The sequence below is a fragment of the Ictidomys tridecemlineatus genome, chromosome 8 (genome assembly GCF_052094955.1).
Source record: "Ictidomys tridecemlineatus isolate mIctTri1 chromosome 8, mIctTri1.hap1, whole genome shotgun sequence".
Classification (NCBI taxonomy): Eukaryota; Metazoa; Chordata; class Mammalia; order Rodentia; family Sciuridae; genus Ictidomys; species Ictidomys tridecemlineatus.
The window spans coordinates 13,872,029-13,897,219 of NC_135484.1; the positions used below are offsets into that span (position 1 = coordinate 13,872,029).

General features: G+C 38.7%; 1 protein-coding gene across 15 annotated transcripts in view; it reads left to right on the forward strand.

Annotated features, from left to right (window-relative positions):
• Positions 1–25,191, forward strand: part of Syne1 (spectrin repeat containing nuclear envelope protein 1) — a 428,203-nt gene that overhangs the window by 271,822 nt on the left and 131,190 nt on the right. For 14 of the 15 annotated variants that reach the window (XM_078018867.1, XM_078018877.1, XM_078018878.1 and 11 more), the window contains 7 exons: positions 1,002–1,145; positions 4,990–5,184; positions 6,165–6,305; positions 12,814–12,981; positions 13,179–13,340; positions 22,420–22,614; positions 24,380–24,553. In XM_078018867.1, the coding sequence (XP_077874993.1) occupies positions 1,002–1,145; positions 4,990–5,184; positions 6,165–6,305; positions 12,814–12,981; positions 13,179–13,340; positions 22,420–22,614; positions 24,380–24,553 (1,179 nt within the window). The remainder of the gene's footprint in view (positions 1–1,001; positions 1,146–4,989; positions 5,185–6,164; positions 6,306–12,813; positions 12,982–13,178; positions 13,341–22,419; positions 22,615–24,379; positions 24,554–25,191) is intronic. The other variant, XM_078018876.1, reaches the window with a different exon arrangement.

Here is a 25,191-nt window from a genome sequence, read left to right on the forward strand (position 1 = left end):
CCACGGTGGTGCCCACGCCCACAGAGCCATCTCGGATGAGTCATGGGCTGCTTTTCTTAGCATTGTGTGGGTTCAGCCATCCAAACACATCCAGAATGTTAAATTTGACAGACTGTTTTGATTATATAAAACAAGGAGATTAAACTGCTATTATTTGGATCACCCACAAAAGCCTGAGAAGGCACTGTAAAAATATCTTTGGGTGAAAATCATCTTTTGAGGCTATTTTAAATAAAGAACAACTTGTGTAGGTTAATTTTGTATGCAATGATATAGTTTTTGGCTTTTATTCACCCAAGAATCACCCAGAACCAGGAATATGGACTTACTGTTATCATATGCTGTAGAATTTTTTCATATTTCAGTTTATTGATTCATTAAATTCATTTTCTTGCTTAAGAAGTACACCCAAGCATTAACTCTTAATCTCTTCACCTAATAAGAAAAATAGCACTTTCCACCACAAAAAGGACATTAATTGCATAAATAGCCTCTCATTAAAATCTCTAGTGGTCCATTTGATCAGCTATCCTTGCTCCTTATACTACTTTGTAATTCCTTAGACATTCAATTCCTGAGGTTAGAAGTCATGCATAATTCATATTTTAATTCCCTACTGCAACCTTTAGCTGAGTGTCTTTCTTACTTGTTATTCAGTATTTCTCAGATGGAGAAATGAAACAATTCCATTTTACATGCTGCTTCTACCTTCTCACCATTACTTTTAATCTTCAGGAAAATGTGAAAAGAAAAAAAAATTCTGATTAATCAACTGTTTTTATTCCATTCATAGCTCGATTACAATATTTTAGAGGAAAAAAACCTTGAAAATATCTGAGAATTTGGACCATCTAGGGATTTCACCCATCATTTCTTGTGTTCCCTAGAAACACAAGGAGACAGAAGTCAACACTACCATCTGCAGACAGTGGTACAGTCACTTACTCAATTATTAATAGAGAAAGAAAACCATTTGTTGGTTATTTTTTTTCTTTCTAAAGGAGGCTGTTGTGCAGTATGAGCAATACGAGCAAGAAATGAAGCATCTCCAGCAACTGATAGAAGAAGCGCACGGAGAGATTGAGGACAAACCCGTGGCCACCAGCAACATCCAGGAGCTGCAAGCCCAGATTTCTCAGCATGAGGTGAGATGGAAGTGGTGGCCAAACACCAAGGGGAGGACACTGGCTTGATTGGAGACTAGAAGAGAATGCTTTTTTTTTTTTTTTTTGTCCTGCACACAATGTGTCAGTTCCTGGGCAGCCGTTTTGGCTGTCTTTGCATTTTGAGTGCAGTTTTTGCTGACCCAGTAACACAAGTCTGCCCCTTGAGTCCGCAGCCTCTGTGTTGTTCATGTCAGTTATTGACCAGGACACACTATCTCCTGCACCCAAAACAGTTAATACAAGTTAATACACTAAATATTTATATCTGAAAACAAAGTCTGCTTCTGATTTTAAAGCTCACAAGAAACAACAATGCAAATGCTTTGCTGCATTGTTCACCCTTAAAAAAAAAAGTATTTCATATTAAAAAAGAAAATTGTTTGCCCTTTAAAATATCAGCCATTTCAGTTCCTTTCACTAAAATCAGAAAATCGTCTATGTCATTCGTTTTGCTAATTTTTAGATGGGGCCAGTCAGCCTTTTCTCCATTTTCAAAGACACCTCCTTTTTGTCCTTCAGCATCGTGAAGATCTTAGGCCCTGAACCCTCTTCTTGCAGACCTCAGAGATTCTAGCCCTACAGTGATTGAGGCATTATACTTAGCAGTGCATTTCCTTTCCTGGCCAGTTAACTTCTATATGGGTCAAGTTCACTCTTTCTCTTGGGGGCTGGTTCTTAGCACCATGAATTTGGGTGACTTATTTCTCTGTGCCTAAGACATTTTATCCTTCTGTCTGCTCTATCTTAACTTTGCCATAAGAACAACAGTTTTAACAAACCAAATATCATAGTAAGATTTTCAAAAGATTCAAATGTTGCCTCTTAAACTTGGAAAATCTTTCCATGCCCATTCCTAAATGTGATATTTAAATTTCTTGATATTCATAGTATACCAATCACTTATATTTATATATGATTTTCCAAAATAACTTAAATAAATATCCCACCTATATTTGCTTCTACAACTGTAGACTTCTTCTGTGTTTCTCTTAAGCATTGGTTAAAAGAAAACATACAAATTCTTGAGCCTATTTATGATGTGCAAATTACATTATATACTACAAATTTATCTCAAATCTATTTCTATCTCATAAGATGCAAAATTGGGTTACAATAGCTATTTTAATATGATCCTGAAAATATTTTTTATGCCTTTCTTGGAATAATAATTGCTATTATTACTAAAGATTTTTTTGTTTTATATTTTCAAAAACAACTTAAAATTTTTACATCTTAAAAAAAAAAAAGATTAACTCTGTGAGGATTGGCTTCTTTAAAAACCTTTTTACCAATAAGAAAGCTTTTTATTCATTGAAACCAGACTCAAACCCAGTATCTTTGGCTACAAATTCAATGACTTTTTCGCTGTAGCAGAAACTATATAGTCTACGAATTGCAAAAGAAAAACGATGATGTCACAGGAAAGTCAATGACTTGCCCAAGGCCACAGAGTGAGCTCTCCAGAGTCAACACAGACCATGTCCTCCTGGCTCCCCGCCCAGGAGCCAGTTCATCTTGTCACACTCTCTCTTCACAAGTCTAAATATTTATGTGGATATTTGCCAGTTTTGTGATTGGGAACACATTTATAAAGATGTTTTATACATTGTTTCATGAAAATAATGAGGTTTTATACCTAAACCTGTGTGAAGTTCATAGAATGTATAAAATAAACACAGGAAGGAAAGTGCTGAATGGAGAAAGGTCAAGTGATGATAATGTCAACATTGGGACCAGGATTTGTTTTCTTGGGTTCTATGTCTGCTTTTAATTGAATTTCAATCTAAAGGTGAATCTGCTTTACATATGGAAAACTTCCTTCAAATATTCCCAAAATACCTACATTGATTCACCTTTAAGGAATTCACATTTTATTTTATATAGTTTTTCAGAGGTTGCATTTGGTTTGAAAAGGATGATGCTGACACTTTTAAATCAAGAGAGAATACTCATTTTGTTCTCCCCACCTAGCACAGAAGGTTTGCTCCAGTCCTGAACACAGAGATCTACTGTCCTTTGCAGGCCACCATACCTGAAATCCCCACTTTTGTAATCTTTCCAAAAATACCTAGTGCAAATTAAGAATGGATGACACATTAACATTTTAGGACTCTATTTTATTTAAGCAAATTTTCCATAGCATGAATATCCAACCCACAAAAGTCATATGATCCAAGCAGGTTTTTCCTTAAGGAAGAAAGTTCAAGAACCACATGGGTCGACTGTGAAACAGATTCTCGAAATGTTAGTAAATCAAACTCAGTGACCAGAGCTGCATTTTTAACAAATAACCCACCTGAGGTTTATCTAAAATACAGCTGATATTTCACCTTAGAAAACAAGCACTTGCTCTCAGCATGTGCACACCTGTCTAGCCAGAGAACTGCAGTATAGAGCTTGACCAGCCATGTGGGCACTACGTAGGTAAGGGATGAGACTAACTTTGTCTACTTCACAATTTTCCTTACATTCATCATGGGGCAAGCCATTATAAGCTCAGTATTCAGTAAGCTGGAAGATATCTCTTCTAGGTGCATATTACCTAGTAATAATATGTATTATTTCCTTGGTACCCATGTGCAAGCCACAAGACTAGATGTAGTAAATAGCTATTTAATCATGAATTTTAATATGTATATTAGGTTTAATTATCTGCAGCCACAAAAGTAATGATTTTTATTTTTTAAACTCTTGTTTTAAAAATTCCTACACTGCACTGTAAAAAGTCAAGAAGACAGTCATTGACTGAGTTCTGCTGGACTTGTTCTCCCTCTACTCTGTTTTGGTCAGGAAGAGAGAAACAGAACAACCGCAGTAACAAAATGTTGCATGTGTGTGTGCAACAGATACTCATATCTATGAATGAACTTATATGTGTACAAACACTACCATTTGAAGAGGTTGATGTTTATTATTATGGAATGTTTTCCATGCGCAACACTAAAAGTTTCTCAAAGGAACCAAATAAAAGGAAAAAAAAGAATAAGCAGCAAAGTATTGTTTTAATATTTAGAATTACCATGCTCCTAAAATGGATGTGGATTACCTCTTTAAGAGCTATGTCCTATATCCAGCATATTATTCCAAAAAGCTCTTAATAAATAAGCTCTTAGTAGAAGAAACCTGGATCTCTCATAATTTCTTTTTCAAAAACAGATGAAAGTAAAAATCATTAAGTTAGAACAGCACTTTAAATCTAGTTTGAAGCATCAGAAACATTTGAGGCTTGGTGGAGTGAGAGAAAATGTAACACACGAACTAAACTGCAAACTTCAACCTGCATAAATATTATATCCCATGTAATATCCATCTTATCTAGAGGCAAAATAACTCCCTGTGGCCCCAGGAAGAGATTGGCAGTTAACTTGGTGATTGTATCATTGGCATTTCTGTTGGACGTGCGCAGTGGATGGTAAAAGCTGAGCATTGCTTTTTTTTTTTTTTTTTTTTTTTTTGTAGTTATATTCATCACATGACCTAATTTCCATGGCATGAACCATCTGGTAAATTTTAGATGCTTTAGGCATTTTGAAGAAAGTTTCCGGTTCCCAAGGTGGGGAGTTCCTGATTGCACAGGGAGCGCCTCTCAGGAAAGCCCTTCCCCTGCAGCCGGCTCCCTGCGTCTTGCGGGTGCTGCGGGGCGGCGCCGTGGCCGCGGTGGGGCTCGGCGGGGAGATGCAGGCGGCTGCTGCTGCCACAGTCCACATCCTGCCTCGCAGGCTCTGCCATCCCATTGGCCGGCGCTGCAGGAAGATGAACGCCACTGCTTGTGTTTCCTTTTGATGCTGCTCTGACAACACTGGGGGGGGAAATGTTTTCTCAGGAGCTGGCGCAGAAAATCAAGGGCTACCAGGAGCAGATCGCCTCGTTGAATTCCAAGTGCAAGATGCTGACGATGAAAGCCAAGCACGCCACCATGCTGCTGACGGTGACCGAGGTGGAGGGGCTGGCGGAAGGCACCGAAGACCTGGACCGGGAGCTCCTCCCCGCCTCTTCGACCCACCCCTCTGTGGTCATGGTAAGGATCGGGTCAGTCCCCACCGGCTTTTCCCTTTGGAGGGGAGCCTAGGTGCTGTTCCCAGAGCATTCCCAGTGCTTATTTTAGGGATCAGCTTTAGATCTTGCAGATTCCAATTAGGGAGCAGTTTCCTTAACTCCCTTTTGACTACAGTTGGGCCTGAGCCAGTCTTTGACACTGTCAACAGTGCCTGTTGAAATGAAACTATTTGCTTGAGGCTGCTGAATTACTTCACCTGTCCAAGATCTGCCCTGCATTTATTTACAATTAAGCAATACTACTGAGAGGCTCTGAGCTTTATTTTTAAAAAAAGAAAAAGAAAAATCCTCTGTATAGTGTTCTGATGTCCTGAAGGATGGGAAAATATAAGATACGTATTTTTAATGATGTTCTCCAAGCTAACTAGTTGATTAGATATGTGCATATATTTGTTAAATTTAGATGAGAAATTATTATGAGAAAAAGAAGAAATTTCAATGTTTAGCTTTGAATTCAAAGAAATACTCCATTAATCTCTATTTTATATCATGATATTCCCATGCACTTTGCATTCATCTAAAATGCATCGACTGTTTTGGTAATGTCAGTGTTTTATGGTGCTGTATATTTCCCCTCCTATGTAATGTATAAACATACATGAGTCCATTTAGCAATATGCTACTTTGGATGCATTTATCTCCCTAGGACATTTGGAACGTGAGTTGTCATGAAAGGCCCTTTTCTCGTTTGTAGGATTTGTGATTTTTCAAGTCTTTTATAAAGACAAATTTTTTAAAAATTTAAGTTTTTAATTAGCAAAACTCTTGAATATGGTATACATCTTTCATTCCTGTACTAACACAGAATTAATATGCAAATTGGAGTCTCAGTCATTCTAACCTTTGTTATATAATTATTAGTTTTGACCTGTGCCTGGCCAGGTCTTTTGTTAACATAGCTAACTGATTTTCATGTCCTCTGGGATATATTTTATGTGGCAGATGACTGCAGGTCGCTGTCACACTTTGCTGTCACCTGTCACTGAGGAGTCTGGGGAGGAGGGAACCAACAGTGAGATTTCCTCTCCACCTGCCTGTCGCTCCCCTTCACCTGTGGCTAATACAGATGCTTCTGTTAACCAGGTACCTCCCCCTTGGTGTTCCTCTGACTGTGAGCTCTGGGCAGATGCAGGACTCCATTCTCTCTCTTCCTTAGACTATGGGTGTGAAGCTTGGATTTCATTGCATTTAGTTCTGGGGCCTCACCATTAGGTGTTATAGTCCCACAAACCATGATTGTCATGTGAGACTACTGGCCCAGTATGTCATCTCCTCTCCTGGGCCACTGACATTGAGATAAGTAAAAACTAGGCCATGCAAATTACAGCCTGGGGAGGTCTCTTTTAAGATATGATGGCCTTTATTACTAATAATCTTATGCAATGGGGTACTGCATCCTAACAGAAAATGAAAAGTCTCTGTCACTATTGTAAAATAACATAATTCTATGGCTATGTTAACATTCATTGAACATAGTGTTGATATTTACTAGCTCAGATTTTGATTATGGAAAACTTCTGTTCCTTATGTTATACTTTTTAAATTCCCTAATTGTGAAGAAATTTAAGGAATTTTTTTCCAGGATATATTTTGGAATGCTTGGTAGGTTATAATTTTCTTATCTTTCAATAATCTTACAGTTTATTTCCTATAAAATCAGGCTAATATCTTGGTATGAGATGGGTTTTAGCATTTACTATTGTAAAAATAGATTATACTAAATTAAATGTCAAACATTTTAAGAGTGATATTGGATAAAACTAAAAAAGTACTTTTACAGTAACCCAGACCTTTAATGCATGTTAACTAAAACTTATTTTTTTAGCCAAAACAATTAAAAATAGTTTTAATCATGTTACTATGAAATTATGTACCTGTTCAAAAGAGTAGAGATGTTTTACCAAGGAAAAGCATGAAATAGAGCAAATGTTTTATAGGATATACTATAAATAATCATATTATTTTTATTTTAAAACAGAAACGTTCCAACAGAGACTTCTGTGATCAAAAGAACTCCCCTCCCAATTAAAAGAGAATATAAAATTGGCAAAACCTTTTGATAATATAGTTTGTTTGGTAAAAATCAATATAGCTCTGGGGAAGTTATTAACTCATTCTGCATCAAATATATTCTGAGCACCTTCTTGGCACAGATGAGGGGGCAGTGACCCCATGCACAAAGACTTTACCCTCGAGAGAGAGGTAAACACTGGACAAATAAGAACAGAAGTAAGAAGAGGAAATAAAAAAGAACAACCCAAAAGGAGAAGTTCAGGGGACCCTGAACATAGCAAACTCTTCTCTAAATTCTGATGTAAAAATATATATTACTCATCTTTGATGAGATGTTCTTCCCTATAGTCACAGATGTTATTAGAATCAGAGAAATTGGGCTCTAGTCAGCTGCTTATTCTATTCAAAAAAGTTTATTCTATATAATATACTTAAGAGTTCTTAAGTTTTTCAAATTGGACAATTGTGATCTTGAGATGAACACTGTGGAAAAAATATACCTTTTCTAAAATTGTAAGTCTCCATGCTACTTAGCTCTTGTAAAGTGTCTTTTAGTGTACACATGAATGTGCCCCGTAAATGATAAAACGTGAAAGCATTATTATTATTTCTTGACTTAACTGTAAAGCTTAACAGCATCCTAAAACTGAGTGAGGTGAGATTTTTTTTGGTGGTTCCATGTTAGCAATTCTCCCCAATCACAGGAAAATATCAATTAAATCACATCCTTCATCTAATACACTGATTAAGGGATGTTGTAAGTAATACTGGAAGGGTCTTTATTTAGGTTAACTTAGTCCCTTTACTCTGTGAAGCTGTTAAAAAGCCATCATATTAAGCTTGACATTGCTGGAACAAGTGAATGACATTATTTTGGCCACACGTTATTCTTGCACAGTAGTGTAAATCAAAGGACAATAACAAACCTGACCATGTAACCAGTGGTGCACTGGGTGACACAATTGTCTCTTGAAACTGAGGAGTATGTTTAGGATCCCCTTAAGTTCCGATTTTCAGACTCTAAGCCCTGTAAAGAATGTGCACAGAGGTTTCAAGGAACATCCAAATATAACTGCTTTATAAAATCCCAGATGTTACAGGTTTTGTGTTTGCTGTTTCTGTAAGTACATCTCCATTACCTAACTCCCTCTGGGTTGTGCTTGCTGTTTCTGTAAGTACGGCTCCATTACCTAACTCAGTCAGGGTGATATGTGACAGTAGCTCCAAGGTAAAATACAATAACTTAGCTCACTGGAGAGAGAAACAATGAGGCATCCCCAGAATTTTCCTCAGGCTTCTATGTCCTCTTAGATGCAGGACTTAAAGAGGTCATAGAAGAGGTAAGAGAAGTGAGTTTGCAAAGAGGGATAGCATAAAGGGCAAGCCACTGGCCTCTGGGTCAGAAGTGCCCATGAGTCTCAGTCCTTCCTCCACTGAGCTGAGTGCATCTGCCAAGTCCCTCCACACTCTTGTGTGTAAGTGTGAAACAATATTTCTTAATTTACAGAATTGTGAACATCAAATATGTTTCTAACCATCAAAGTACTTTTAAAACTGGAAAATGCAGATCAAAAAGTAGCTACGGCTGCCCAGGTTTATTTCCTTAGCGATCTACTGGGTGATGATTCTCCTAACTTAGGTCCATAAGCAATGAGAGACATATTTGTAAGCATGATCGTTCACGATAGTTAAGTGCTGACTTTTGTAGTTTTTTATTGTATCAATTGATTTATTTTATTGAATTGATGTAGTTTTCAAACCAAGTTATTCATCTGTAAAAAGTGATATATTTTCAAATCCTTTTAAGAAACTAATTGTCATTCCTGTCCTTAGGCCTGAGCCATATATACACACAGAGCCAAAGTTTTTTGGTGTGTGACAAGTTTATTTTGTTCTTGTTCTTTTGGAACCTTCTTTATTTATAATAGAATATTTAATTTAAACATTCTACAGTATTTCAACCACGTTTTGCTTTTCCTTATCCATTTTATAAGACCCTTAGTGGATCAGCCTGAAACCACGTTTAGTACTGAACCCATCTGTGTTTTTTCCTGGATATACCTACCCATGATGGAGTTCATTTACAAATGAGGTCCAGTGAGAGAGTAACAATAATAACAGAATCAATTATAACAATATACTCTAATAAAAGTTGATTGAAATTTAGGAACCATTTATTTCTGGAATTTTCCATTTAAAATTTTCATATCATGATTGACTCTGGGTAAATGAAATGGCAGAGACTGAAACCAAGGATAAGGGAGAACTCCCGCCTTACTTTCCATGTGTATAAAATAGGATTGACAAAAGTGCTGTGACATGCATGATTTATTATTAGCATACCTGCCTGCCTTTTGTTTACCAAGCTCTCTAGTGTCCTCAGGAAAACTGTCACAGTCTTTAAAGAGCCCACAGTCTCTGTGAGAACAGGCAAATGATGAGACAAGGGTGGCAAGTGACCAGACAGGGTGAGATGGAGCAGAATGTGATAGGAGGCCCTGGAGGAAGCACCTAAGCCAGGTGGGCTTCAGGTACAGGTCAAAGAAGGGGCCCCCTGTGGGAATCCATGGAGGCAGGAAGACAGGTGACCCATCAAGGCAACTGCAAGTAGTTTTAGAGAAAGGTTTGGGGAAGTGGGTGCAGAAATGAGACTGAGGGGATGCAGGAAGCACACATCACCAAGGCCCTTGGAGGCCACACAAGTGAACTGGGACTTCATCTAGACTTTAATAGCTAACTATCCAAGGGAATTCAATAAGCAGCTATGCACAGACTGAACTTCATAACAGACCATTCAGTAGGATAGAGGTGGGAATAGTCAGTCACGGAAGCCAGTTAGGGACAGAAGACACACATGCATGCCTGGCTCATCCAGGTGCTAAAAATGGGAGAAACAGGCCAGAGCCTCTGTGAAGGTTGCTGTGGGCATATAGACACGGGGTCTAGTGACAACGGTACATACCTTCAGGTTTGCAAAGGAAGCCATGAGTCGGGATTTTTAATACAATCTGTTTTAATGAGGATAATTAAAAAATACAAAAAACTTAAAACACCGTATGTACCAAACTAAAGGCTTGCAGACTAGAGGCAGCCTGCAGGCTACCAATTTGCAGTCTTGGAGTTAGGAGAGTAGTTGCTGTAATGAGAATTTGAACCTTGATTCTGGAAGGGATATGTGTCAATAGAACTTTATCCTTACATAACCAGTGGCTGGTGAGGGTGAGAGGAAATTTATAGCTTAGATGCATAATAAGTTCCATGTATTGAGAGAGAGAAAAGCCTTTATCACTTTTTCCTGAATTCATTTCTCATTTTTGTGAAGATATTGAGTTTGAAGAGCCTGTGAGATATATGTGAGCAGCTGGATGTGTGAGCCTGGAGCTTATAAATTACCAATATTGAGGAGTTAGTGGAAAAATAAATTACAAAAGAGAAATATTGAATGACCAGGGAACTGAGAAGAGAACAGAGGAGTAAGTGGAAAGTGTTTCCGAAAGACAGTGGTCAGTCGGTGCTATTGAATGCTGCAGAGAGGTCAAGCAAGGGCAGGACTGGAACATGGCTATCATATTTCAAGGGAAAGAAGCCACTGATGACGGTGGTAGAGAGGCCTTATTGTGGTCATCAGGGCTGAAGTTCATTTGGGCATTGAGGGGTGGGTTGAGAGGGAGAGAGTGACATTGCTATATATACCGCCATTTTCAGAAGCTGGATTATGAAGTGACAGGTCAAGCCTGTGGCACAAACGGATCCTTCTGCGATGATCCATCAAAGTGGGATGTGTGGACATTTCTAGATTGGGATATCAAGAGAAACAAAATTATAAAGAAAGAGCATGTCTAGGTATTTTTATATGGGAGAAAGTTGTCTCTATATGCTGAGGAGAAAATCGACCAGAAGGAAAGGCCATTAATGGATTGGGGTCCTTGAAAAAGTTTATGGGACTCTGAGATCAATGGGAGAGACCTCCTTTAGCAAGCCAACTGGCAAGCATGAGGTAAGGGTGAGTCCAAACAGAGCCAGATTTGTGAATATTTGAGCTGATGGCTCTGAGTGTGTGTGTGTGTGTGTGTGTGTGTGTGTGTGTGTGTGTGTGTGTTTTATATGTGTTTCATTCTGGAAAGTAAATCTGAATTGAACAATGGTTAGGATTTTCCAGGTTTGTGAAGCCCAGGTTAAAGGAGCAAGGGAAACAAGAGTGTTGGCAAGAAAGGGGCATAAGTAACTTTAGACATAGCAAGAAATACCTGTGGTGTCAACTGACTCAGTGAGGACCATGCTCAGGGTGTGGGGTCTGAAGTGGAGCTGAGGTGAGCAAGGAGCAGTGATGTGAGCCTGTCAAGGACTTGGGAATGCCACAATAATGCACTCAAGATGGCACAGGGTCAGGAGTGAAGAGGAGATGTCTGCCTGTGGCCATGCCATCAAGAAATGTTAAGGACTCATCTAGAAGCCTCTGCACCAAATGCATAGGAGTAGTCACTCAGATGGTATTTCATTTAGTCCTGAAGGTCACCCAGTGTTGAGCTGTGCACAAGATGCTGCAGTTGTACGTGTTCTTAGGAAAATGTCTACCAGATCTCAGGTGTCCTGACTCCCAGTCTAAACTCCGGCTGCTGCCCCACCGTCCTTCTGCCCTCTTACAGACCTGCAAAACACCAGACCCCTCTGGCCAGTGTTTCCATGGGGCTAGAGCCTTCTTTAATACTTCTTACCACTACATGATTATCAGGAAGGTTCCAGCATTTTAACCTCATCTAATTATCTTCAACAGCACAACTGCAAATTTAATGAACTTTATAATCACGACTCACAGAATATAAACATTGCTCTCCTTATTCAATTTCCATTAAGATACAGATGCACATAGAAACTATTGGGAAAATACATCATTACATATCTCAGTATAGTAAAATCACTACCATAAATACAAAACATGTAATATTACTCATGACCCAAGAGATTAAAAAAATTCAAAAGCATGGATTTTTACTATTCCCTTTGATCATACCTTATGTACTTCCAGGAAATGAATAGGAGAAAACTTTGTTTCTTAGTTTCAACTTCCTCATTATGTTTTCCTTTATTTAGTATTAACATTTTAAAATTAATTTCTATAAATAATGAAGTCACAAATTTTGAAGATCTAGCCACAGCTGCAAAATGACTGTCTATATGTTTAACTTTCTTAAATCAAATTCTTTTTAAAAGATGATTCAGCACTCTGGTCAATACCTTGAATAACATTTTTAGAACCAAATCATTTAGAATCCCTCATTTTGTCATGCTAGTCAATCAGCCAAGTTCTTTATATGCCCATTTTACCAAATATAAAATTAGTTTTGGTAACTTAAAATATTGGTAAAGTTATTTATTTCTTTTTAAATAAACCAAAATGTTATAGCTATTTCAACATGCTTCTGTATGTGTAAATTCTTCTTGTTAACAAGAATTTACTGATTCATAGCCCCAGTGAGAGATGCAAATCCTAGACCTTTACTCACATGACAGTACCCCAAACAGGTTGTTCTAGACTCTGTCTTTCCTTTTGAATCCTCCACTGTGCTCTCCCTCGCAGGACATTGCTTACTACCAAGCCTTGTCGGCTGAGCGGCTACAAACAGATGCTGCCAGGATTCACCCCAGCACAGCGGCCTCCCAGGAGTTCTATGAACCGGGACTGGAGCCCTCTGCTACTGCCAAACTGGGTGATTTGCAGCGTTCTTGGGAAACCTTGAAAAACGTGGTAAGCCCTTGAAATGTGGGCTTGGTTAATGTCACCAGACACCCATTACCTTAGGTATTATCTTATGAAATGCTTACAGAGTGTTACACATCCACTACATGGCTGAATACCCTTGGGTAAAGCGGTGAGGAAAGCAATGTCGTAACCTGGAAGATAAGAGGTAAGAAACTGCTGGTAAGATCCCTTTTCTTGTTTAGATCAGTGAAAAGCAGCGCACCCTCTATGAAGCTTTGGAACGGCAGCAAAAGTACCAGGACTCCCTCCAGTCCATCTCAACCAAAATGGAGGCCATCGAGATGAAGCTTGGCGAGAGTCTCAAGCCCAGCAAGAGCCCAGAAAGCCAGATGGCCGAACATCAGGTAAAAATAGTGATGACTTCAGCTTCCTGCATGATTAAATAGGTGCTACAGGCCTGTTGGTTGGGCTTGTGTTCCAGAGAGCAGACTGTCCATTCCGTCACTGCTTCAGGAGAGCTCTAATGAGGAAAAAAAGAAAATCAGACCTCCACTCTGATTATAAAAAGTTGCATGCATTAATATTGCTTTTGCACTTTTATTATACAAAGTACATTTCCTTGCAGTTGCCAAATTGTTTTGATTGTGTTGTAGAATAACGTATCCCAAATCTGCCTTCTCTAGGTACTAAACAGTATGCTCCCATCACTGCCCCATTATTGTCTAAGAACCTTAAGTCTCAGACTTCAGTGGGCAAAGAAGGGAGGATAGGTGTTCTAGGTTCTAATCTTGTCAATGTTCTGACTTCAATCATTTTTAAAAGATTATACAAACTAGCAAAGCTTCAGTTTTAGATGAGAAACAGTGGATTACATTAACCTAAATTAGAAAATGATGTTAAAAATTCATCAACTTAAAATTCCTGCTAAGAACTGTGCCTATTTTAAAGTCTAGTTGGTACTTTAGCAATACTATCAGATGTGCTATTAACACACAATCATATTTGTGTGCTATAACTTGGGGCCTGAGGAAAAGTAAGATATTTTTAGACATTAATGAAGAGCTATAAAAGCATAATGTGCTCATTAGCTTTATCTGCTCTACATCTTTATGGTTTTAGAAGCAAGGATAACCTTAGACTATGTTGCATTCTTTTGCAAGACAGGGAGGGCCTTACAGTATAACAGAAAAATGAGAACATTTCATCTAAAGACAGCATATTGAGAAATAGTGGTTTCAAATTTTTGACACTCTGGTAACTTCTCAAGATAGAGATCAAGCGCATAGCACCCACATAGGTGCCTCCCCACCTCCCCATTTGATGAAAGTGCTGCTGGCCAACTTGGGCTGTCCTACATATGGTCACTTTCTTTTAGCATCCAGAAGGAACAGAGCATGCATTTTCCGAGGGCTACACCAGAGAGAAGTTAAGAGTCAGACACTCAAATTCTTGAAGCTGATGAAATATAGGAAGGTTTAAATAGTTTTACTCTTTCTCTCTACCTTCAGGTCACATCCACCTTCATTCAAGGTCCATTGCCCTCTAAGGCCACAGTTCCCCAAACCCTTCCCTGGCTTTCACAGGTGTTAGGAATGGCAGGGAAACAGGATTCTGGTGACTGGCCATGACTTTCAGTTCTTAATTGAAAACGTGAGTTAGCTTCCACACCATTCATCAGGCTTTAGGATGAAATAACACATAAATGGACTGTAAAGCAAAACTATTATTTCGTTCAAAGGATTTAGTTTAAAACACTCGAAACTGCACACTAGTATTAAGCATTATACATTGAAAGTGAAACGGACTCTTCTTCTAATTAAGGCCAATCACAACTCTGTTGATTTTTTGGTCCCTTTATGAATTAAGAACTGCAGTGCTAACCGTCATAGCTGTGAGAAAATGTAACTGATTTGATGATAATGACCGGACATCGGGACTCAGTAATGATATTCATGGCTCTAATGGGAGAAAGAGAAAATGTAAAGAACATTCAATATAATTTCATATATCACCAGAAATCTAAAATTTTCCATCTGAGCAATTTTTGCTACTTTTTACTGTCTGTGCCTAAGTTCTACAGATTCTGGGAAAGAGCTGCCCACGAGAAAAGCTAATGGTATTACAAAATCTAAATGTGTTCTTGGCTTCTGGAATCGTCCTTTAAAAATGCCAAGCACTATTATAAAATTGCTGTTTTTACAATTTTGAAAAAGTCCAGTATGCTTTTTATATTTTTTAAAAAATTATATAAATACTCTCATTGTTATTCCTTTCTTCTTAGAAGTATAGTTTCTTTATAATTAACTCAATTCCCACATATTCCCTCCAAATACTTCTCCAAGTAATCTAGGTGGAGTAACCCAGGCTGAGCTTGAACTTGTGTTCTTCCTGCCTCAGCATCCCAGATCACTGGGATTGCAGATGTGCACCACCATGCTGGGCTCAGTGGAAAATAGGCTATTCTTAATTTGTACAGTCACCACCTCCATTTAATCTATATAAAATGTTCCAAAGCATTTTCCTCACTCCAAAAGAATACCCTACCCATTAAGCTTAACTGCTGCTGTCTCTAAAGTATGAACAGAAGCCTAAATCTAACAGGATGAAAAACAGCAGTTTTTACAGCACCTAATCCTTTGGTTGCTTAATTCAGAGAGCAATTTTAGAATAGTTTGAGTTAGAAATGAAGCCAGCAGTTTAGCAGCACACTTGGTTGTTCAGATCCACGGAGATTAAATGAAGACACGTATTGATTTTTTGATTGCTTCGTGATTCAGATATCAATTTTTTCTATCATGAATTAGAATAAATTCAGTTCAACTAGAGGTGTTGAGCATCTATGATGTACACATCAGAAAGACACACTTTTCATTAATATATGATTTAAAAATCTGCTATACTGGTGGTGGGAATTACCAACACATTTCGCAGAAAGTTAAATGTAACTGTGGGCTAGAGCAGTGGAAGTAGATTAAATGAGACTTAGCAAGAACTTTGGGGAGATAGAGTTTAAGAAGTTGGAATGACAACAGGAGTGGGTAGGAGGCACTATAAATGTAAATGTGTGTGGAAAGAGAGTGAGCATGGTGTGAAACCATGAGCAGGCTCTTCTTGCTTCTGTGAAGGATCAGTGCAAAGCAAAGAGACATAACGAGGTCAGTCTAATTATGGAGGAGCCTATAAAATCAGCCAAATAATATGATTTTATACTTTTGGAAATCAGGTAAAGCAAGTGATCACATAACATTAGAAAATAAGTTACTAAGACAAAAAGCACTTTGAATCATAACAAAAGGGACCATATATTAATTTGATGCAATCTTGTTTAAAAATCTCAGCAAGTTTTTTTTGATGGAGATAAATAAGTGAACTCTAAAATATATTGCAAAAATATCAAATGCAAAATGTCAAGAGCAGCCAATACAACCTTGAGGAAGATAAATAGAGTTGAAAGACACATCCTACCAGATTGTAAGACTTACAAAGCTCTAAGAACTGAGATAGTATGGCATCTGTCAATAGGACAGAATTAGAGGCCAGAAATAGACTCACATCTACATAGATACTTGGCTTATGGCAAAGATTGCACAAAAAACAATAGGTGAAGGAAAAAGAGTAATTTTGATTCCTACCTACAGTGGACACAAAAAATAAATTTAGATGAATTATGTATCTCAACATAGTGCTGGACCAAAAAAAGGAAAAAAAGGTGGGGGGTGTTAAAATAATGCTTCCAAACTGTCTGCGGTGAATATCTTAAATTTCTAACCCATCAAAGACTAACACTTTGTAAAATTAAATGAAAGCTTGTTTGATGTTATGACCATGTCAAATTGCTATAAAATTTCTTAACACCTGTTCTCTATCTTTATCTCATAAAAATCCTGTGCCAAACTTTTTGAAGACTGATTCCGTTTCATAAGAACCATGTTTGGGGTAGCATTCATTTTGTTGTCCTCCTTCCTTCCTTTTACCCTCCCTCCCTCCATCTCTCTCTTCTTCCCTTCCTTTCCTACTTCCTTCTTTTCACCCTCCCTCCTTCCCTCCCTTTCTTCTTTCTTTCCTTCCTTTCCCCCTTCCTTCCTTTTACCCTCCCTCCCTCCCTCCCTCTCTCCCCTTCCTTCCATCCTTCCTTCATTTTTTTCCCCCTGTGCTGTGGGTTGAACCCTGGGAGCCTCAGGAATTCTAAGCATGCCAGTGCCACTGAGCCACACCCGGAGTCCAGTACCTCTTTAGAAGATAACATAATAATATATTCATGACATTCTGGTAGGCAAAGTATTTTTAAAGTAGGACGCTGACAACCCTATTAAGGAAAACATCAATCTGTAATAAAATTAAGAATTTGTTTATCAAAAGATGCCATTAAAGGATTTTTTTCCCAAAGCAGAAAAAAAAAAAAAATAGGAGCAGATATTTCCAGAGTGAGAGCAGACATTTGCAATACACAGAAATGAAAGAAACACAGGCACACAGAATTCTTCCAGATCTATAAACAGCACTTATAGATCAATAATATTAATAATTAATAGAGGAGAATGCACAAGAGTTTTAGCCAGCAGTAAGAAGAGATGGCCAACAAGTGTCTGAAAAAGTGGTTGGTGTCAGGCAGCAGGGAAATGCAGATTAAAACTAGCAGGAGGTTCCACTGTGAACCCACTAGAAAGGTTTAAATTAAAAAGATCCACAAGCCAGTCGATAGTACAGAATGATACAGGTGAAAATAAGCAGCTCTGTGTGCAGCACCATCAAGCCTGGCCATCATGGTACGAGTGAACCAAGCCAGATGTGAAGCAATGATTCCTTTATGATTCCATTTCCATTAAGCTGAAATGTAGGCCAAGGTCATTGACCATATTTACAGGTCAACCAGTTGGTGGGGGAGGAGGGGCGGAGCCACAGGGAGGACATCAAAGGGGCAGGGCATGTTGAGTCCTGGATGCTCTATTTCACCATCTGGATGGCAACGTGTGTGTGTGTGTGCATTTTGTGAAAATTCACAGAGCCACACACTTCGCTGAATGTAGGTAATATTGTCAGTGTGATAGCCTCTTAGAAATCAATTGGACAGAACATAGTATTAGAGAAAGAGAAGGTTTTTTTTTAATATTTGTTGAGAGTGTACTTGGAGGAGGCGCTTGTCTACAGCAAAACTTGCAGTCCATGGGAGATATGGAAACTGTCAAACGTTAACTAATATAAAACTTATGCTACTTGACTTGGCCACAGTCACCTCTCCTGTTATGGTGCCTTTTATTTCCAGCATGCCATTCAAATTCCAAATAAGAATTTCTTGCAAAGGTTTCAGGTGAAGAGCAAGTCATAAAATATGAAAAATTAGAAATGAAAACCATGTATAATTGTGGTAGTTGTTAAATGGGAAAACAGTGCTATTGGCAGAATGGTAGAGTTCCTTTAGATGGGGTGTCAGGAAAGGCACCTGAGGGGTGACATTAACCTAAGACTGAAGAGTGAGCAGAGCTATCACACACACACACAGTGGGAAGAGTGTTCCAGCTTGAGGGAACAGCATGTGCAAAGGCTGTGAGGCCGGAAAGATCTGGGGGCCCTGGAGACAATGAAGAAGGCAGGAATTCAGAGAGCAGGAAGGGGGTGGGTGGTGGTACAAGAAACAGGAAGCCTGAGGCCATGCAAGTGATAAAGAGTTCATATTTTATTTTACAGACAGGAAGTCATTAAATATTTTGAAGTAGGGGAATGAGAGGATTTAAGGGATATTTTTTAAAGGCCATTGTAATTGCTTTGTAAAGAGAGGCCTGAGAGACAAGAGTGAAAGCAGGCAGACCCATGGGGAGTCATTATAGCCATTTATACAACAGAGGGAGCTGACTTTGACTTTGGAGGTGGGAGGGTGGAGATGGACATAATGTAGATGTGCAGGATGTATTTTGGATTTGGTGGCAGATTAGATTTGTGAATGAAGGAGATGATGGTGTTATTCCCAAGTCTACAGCTTGAGCAGAGAGGGGGAAAGTCAGGGAGAAACCAGGCTTTATATTGTCAAAGGACAAAATCACAACAATCTAGTTTTAAAAACTTGGTTGGTTTTATTTTGGATTCTAGAATCCAGCAACACTTCATTCCATAAAACTCAGTAATGTTCAAAGGGGTTGAGTAGAAGAGATTGGTTTTATAGACCAAGAATGTCCAAAAGAAAAGAAAGAATAAAAACTGATTGATGGGTTGGTTATTTATTTATTATTATTTTTGCGGTGCTGGGGCTTGAACCCAGTTTTCCGCTACCACTGAGCTATACCCCCAAATACGTTTATTTATTTATTTTTTAAACAAGGTTTCCCTAAATTGCTCAGGCTGGCTTCAAGCTTGAAATCCTCCTGCCTCAGTCAGCTTCCTGAGTAGCTGGGATTGCCATTTCAAATTCAGTTTCCCTGTAAGACAAGGATAAGGAGGCAGAATAGGAAAACAACTGATCAGTGAACTTCAGGTTACTTAGGTCCCTTCTTTTGTATAAGAATTAAAACAGATACAACTTCCTCATGTTGATTGAGACTAGGCTACTTGAGAAATTCTGTTAATTTCTCATTTCTCCTGGTTTCTTGGAAGGTGAGATATATATATGCCTTAGATTAGGTTGGATGCACTGGAACTTTAGCATGAGTGACTCTAGTTTAATTTTGGGGGCCAGTTCAGGTGCACAATTTTTACTTAACAGCATTTAATGTGATGGAAATGCCCATGAACTATGTAAGTAGAACACATAAGTCTGAAGCTTAGGACACACGTCTGGGTTAGGGATGTGCCTTCAGAGGTGTGCAGCATTAGCATTTGAAACTTTGGGTATGGACCCCATTAAAGAGGTCTCTTGTAGCCTGGGAGAGACTGTGAAGAGAGGAGAGGGTGGGAAATGAGCCCCAAAGAAACTTCACCTCTTAGAGTTGAGGAGAAAACCCAGGAATGTGTCACAACACGAAAAAAGGTTACCCACTTCTCCTGTCCTTTTTGATGGATTTTAATTTCAGCTTTGACTCAGACACTTGACACAATTGAGCCTTGCCTATTGCCCCTATTCCTGTGCCCCCCCCCAACCCCCATTACAGATGAGCCTTTTGAAAGTTGCCACAGTCTGGCTGGGCACAAATAACCGAGCAGTAAAAAGGGTTATTTTAAGTTTATCTTTGGGGGATATATACCACTTTCCAATTCCCTCTTTTTGCTTTAATAAGTACATTTTAATAGTTTGATGAGCTCTTTTAACTGTGCCTTATCCCTGTGGATTGTATGGGATTCCTGTTAAGTAAAACATTAACTGATTTTTCTTCAGGGATGATGTTCCAAAATATCCTATATACATCCTTTGGAAATTTAAAGATCCTTTTAAATTCAAGTCTTCCAAAAGTATTTTGCCTTAGTTTTTAGAATTACTTTAGTCCTTTTAATTTTTTGATGTGGTTTTAAACCAATTTCCTTCTAGTTTAATGTTTTCTAAATTGGCTCTTGTCTATAAATTTTAACACCCTCATCTGAGACTTCTAATTTCTGCACCACCAGAAATTAAAGTTGATGGGCTTTTTGAAAAAAATTACTAATAATCTCCTTCTTCTTCTATTTTATCCAATATTTGACTTTAAACTTCTCTCTTCTACCTTTTTCTATCTTGAATGTCTGTATCTAATAGTTGTCTTGGCTTTTTGCATTTTCTATCTTAAATACCTTTACTTGACATTTTCAACCATTTTCTATCTTATTTCTATCTTCTAGTTTTTTTTTTTCCTAAGGTTTGTACATTCACCTTAGTTGCTTTTTTTCCTCCTGGTTTTCTTTTGTCTCCTATTTTGTGGGTTTAAAATTCTTGTCTTCCTATATCTTCTCTATCTTCCCACATCTTTTCTTTTTTTTCTTCACCTTCCTGTACTTCTGTCTTCAAAGCTTTTCACTTCAAATTTCTAATCTTCTTTCTCCAAATTGCTTTTATCGTATTATCTTCCCATTTTCATGGGTTTTTTTTTTTAAGTAATGCTTTTAAGATTAACTAGGCTTCGAATGACGCAATCTTTCCTCCGTCATGAAGGCATCTTAACCACCTTCAATTTAACCTTTTAAAGCCTTTTGCAACTTACTTAGACATTTTACAACTTTTTACTTTACCACACAAAGATTATCTCATCTAGAAACATTTCTTTTCTTTTAACCTTCCATATTAAAATATATTTCTATTATGATACTATAATTGAAACCCAACTGAAACTTCTTATACTCTTTGTATATAAATTACACCTGATAGAATCTTAACTCTTAGTAACCTTGTTTTAGCAAAGACACAGACACAAAGCAATATTAAACTTTTTTTCCATTTACCAATTTATGAAAACATAATGTTTAAATATATTACCTGATGGAACTTAATAAGTAAAGAGTACTTGATTTTATATTTAGTGGTTGATGTTTCAACACTTTAGCTTTGTAAATCAATCAGATCTTTGTAGAAACCAAGATCTTAGACAAGTGTAGTAAACAGAACTAGCCATCTCTTTCTTGTTGAAGAAAAATCTTTTTACAGGATACCATGATGGTCCCATTGTGATATATTCAACAACTCCTCTTTAAAAAGCCATGGGCTACATTTTTGTACTGTATCAACATATGCCCTAACTGTTCTTGGTCTTACTGGGGTGCCTCCTTCCTCTAACAATTTCTGTTCCTCAGGGGTAAACAACTTCAAACTTTGAGCCAACCATTTTCCCCAGTTTGCCTGAGAAAGTTCTAGGGACAGGCAACTTGAAATGAAAACAAAATAAATCAAAACAAGAACACGTTGTTTTTTGAAATGGTCACCCATTCTTTCGCTCTCCTTCAGGGGCGAGCATTTCACTTACCTCCAAGCTTCAGGCGTTCCCTGTACGGGCCACCAAATGCCGCAGTCTGGCTGGGCACAAATAACCGAGCCGCCACAAAGCCTTGTAGGTTCAAACAACAACTCTTTATTCCTGAACTCTCACCGGCCCTCTACACACACTTCCCGGGAATACACTGCCTCCACCGGGCTCCGTGCACCAATTCTCTCAGAACCCGGAGAGAACTCAAGGGGAACTCCAAAGTAGCAGGCGCCCGAGGCAGCAGGATCCGCCCTAATCCCAGCAGGATCCGCCCTAATCCTGGAGCCACCCTAATCCCAGAGCAGAGTCACTTTTCAACCATTCCCTCTGGCAAAAATGACAGGCATCATTCTGACTAAACTGTGGATCTCAACAGAAAGTCAGAAAGTTTAAACAACTGGTTCAAAGTCACTTTAGGTAGTGGCCTATATAGTATTAAAATCAGAAACATCCTGGCATTCAGTCAGTATTTCATTTTGACGCTCAGGTGAGTAGCCCCCCAATTTGCTGGTAATATGACATCCACAGGGACCGTCTCTCACTAGTGTCAGTGGATGTGAGCCTCTGCCAGTGCCGCTGCCCCTCTGGGCTGAAAATGCGTGCCTGAGCATGACTGCTTTTCCTGCAGGCCCTGATGGACGAGATCCTCATGCTCCAGGATGAAATCAATGCGCTGCAGTCAGCTCTCGCGGATGAGCTGGTGTCTGAGTCTCGGGAGTGTGACCCTGCAGAGCAGCTGGCCTTGCAGTCCACGCTCACCGTCCTGGCCGAGAGAATGTCCACCATCAGGATGAAAGCGGCTGGGAAGCGGCAGCTCCTGGAGGTAAGGCGAGGGAGACCTTGCCTCGTGCTTCTGAGTTGACCCTGCAGGTCCTGCTAACAGGTGTGCGAGTTCTTGTGGTGCTCAAGGATCCACTGTCCCCCACTCCTAAGAAGGTGCATGGTGTTTGTACAGGATCCTGTGCATGGAGTGTGAGTCAGGGTGCAGCCGTGAATGAGTCCTTTCAGCCCCTCTGACTCATTGTAGGCAAAGACCTTGTGAAGACCGCACCAAGCACTCAGGAGACTTGAGCCTTGTGGAGGGCCATTGTGGGTCTGTGTGAGGGTTTGCTGTGTTTAAGTAGGGGTGCTTGACAAATATTATTAGTACTATAAAGACTAATTCTTCTTAGTCTCTGCTAACAATTTAAACACAATAATTCATGAAAATGCTCTTGCAGTTCTGGTTTTCACGTTACTTAATTTAAATATTATTCAATACATAGATTTCGTTGTTAATACTATATATATGCTAAAATCAGCAAATTTTCTTTTTATTTATTCTCTTGTAACTCTTGGCTTTAAAGAGTATATATGATATTTGTATTTTTGTATTGTTGCTCCTATGATTTCGTTAGACCACAGGCTTCACAGAGACTCCTATAATGTGTGGCTCATTGTACCTCCAGGGCCCAGCAACTTCTCTGGGGCACATAATTCCTTCTCAATACATTTCTTATTATATAAATAGAAGATCATTTTATTTAGCAGATAATTATACCATAATTCAATTTATCATACCCTATTGTGTAAGCTCTTTCTAAACTTACTTATATAAGATTAGTTAAATTATCTCTTCATGTATTTCTAATTTAAGAACTATTCAAAAAATAATGTGTGTGCCCTACTTACTAATCTCCATGTTAAACAACTGTATAAAATTATGATTTAAAATAATAATAATGAATTATTAATAAGATAGTTTTAAAAATAAAGTATTTAGCTGGGCACCTTTAATCCCAATGACTTGGTAGGCTGAGGCAGCAGAGTTGCAAGTTTGAGGACAGCCTTAGCAACTCTACTGATATAATCAGCAGCATCATTCAAGTTATTTGCTGAAGTCTGGCTGGGCACAAAATCACGAGCCACTCACAGCTTTGTAGATTCAAACAGCAATTCTTTATTCCCGAACTCACACCAGCCCTCTACAAACACGTTCTGGGGAAAAATTCACATTCTGGGCAAAATCCACGCACTCCAACAGGCTCTAATCTGCAGGATACGCCCTATAACACCCCCCCCCCAGGGTACACCTTAAACCTGGAACCACCCTAAACCCAAGGAGCGGGATACTCCCTAAAACCTGATCCGCCTAAACCCGGATCCGCCCTGGTCCTTGAGCAAGGTCACCTTACCCAAGCATACATGCAATGTCACTGCAAATGTCCAAGGCAAGTCCATTTCCACGAGCCCTTCCTCTAAGCAACATGGGGTACGCTGGCAAGGAAATTGTCATACCTACTTGGCTAATGGCTCTCAGCAGTTATTGTCTGGTCCTATAGGACAGATCTGGACCCTTATGATTTGATTTGAGAATGTCTCGAACAGCTCTCAGTGCACATTAGCATCATTGTGTAATCTTAAAAAATAAAATTATCTGAGACACCTCGAGAAATTCTGAATTTTTGTTTTGGGATGTGATCCAAGCAACTTAAAAAACTGTTTTTTAAGTTTTCCAGGTGTGCAGCCAGAGCTGAGAACTCTCTTGTGCTGAATCTTAAAGAGTTCACCTTCCAGTGATCCGTGTTACATTTTGCTTATTCCATTAGGAGAAGTTAAATGATCAGCTAGAGGAACAGAGGCAGGAGCAGGCCCTGCAGAGGTATCGCTACGAAGCAGACGAGTTGGACCACTGGCTCCTGAATACTAAAGCCACCCTGGATATTGCACTGGGTTCACCTAAAGAGCCCATGGACATGGAGGCCCAGCTGGTGGACTGCCAGGTACAAAAGTGGTCTCAAAGGACTGTGCCAACACCACAAAGCACAGTTTTGAACTAGAGGCCTACTGGTAAAAAGTCTTGGTGTGGGTATAAAATGTGCTCCCAAAGTACACACACAAATTCATTAGAACTTAGTGAAACCCAAACTTGGACTTAGTTTTTCAAAAAGATTTATTGAAAGGATCGACTTTAGAAGATCTTTAGTTTGTTTAGGACACTTTTAAAGACTATAGATATATGAATGCTTGTGGTAAAAAGAAAAGCAAACCTAATGAGAACAATTGGTATCATGGAGTCAGACTGTGAATAAACAGAAGAAGCATCTCTAGGAACCTGTTGTGATTTTTGGTCTAATCCTGGTTTGTTATTTGGAAAATGTTTCCAACCGTCAGTTTTAGGCAGACAAGGAAATCAAACATGAGAAGGTTGTCTTTTAAAATTTGTACATTTTCTTCCTTCCATGTTGAGTCTCTAGAAATTAATGTGAGGGGTAATTGAATTAAGATTTTTATTCTAATATTTTTCTCTTTTCTTTTTATTGTGGAATTTCCAAACACACATAAGTATAGAATAGATAATGAACTCTCATGCATTCATCATCCAACTTCAATGATTGTCAGTATATTAGACTTCACATAT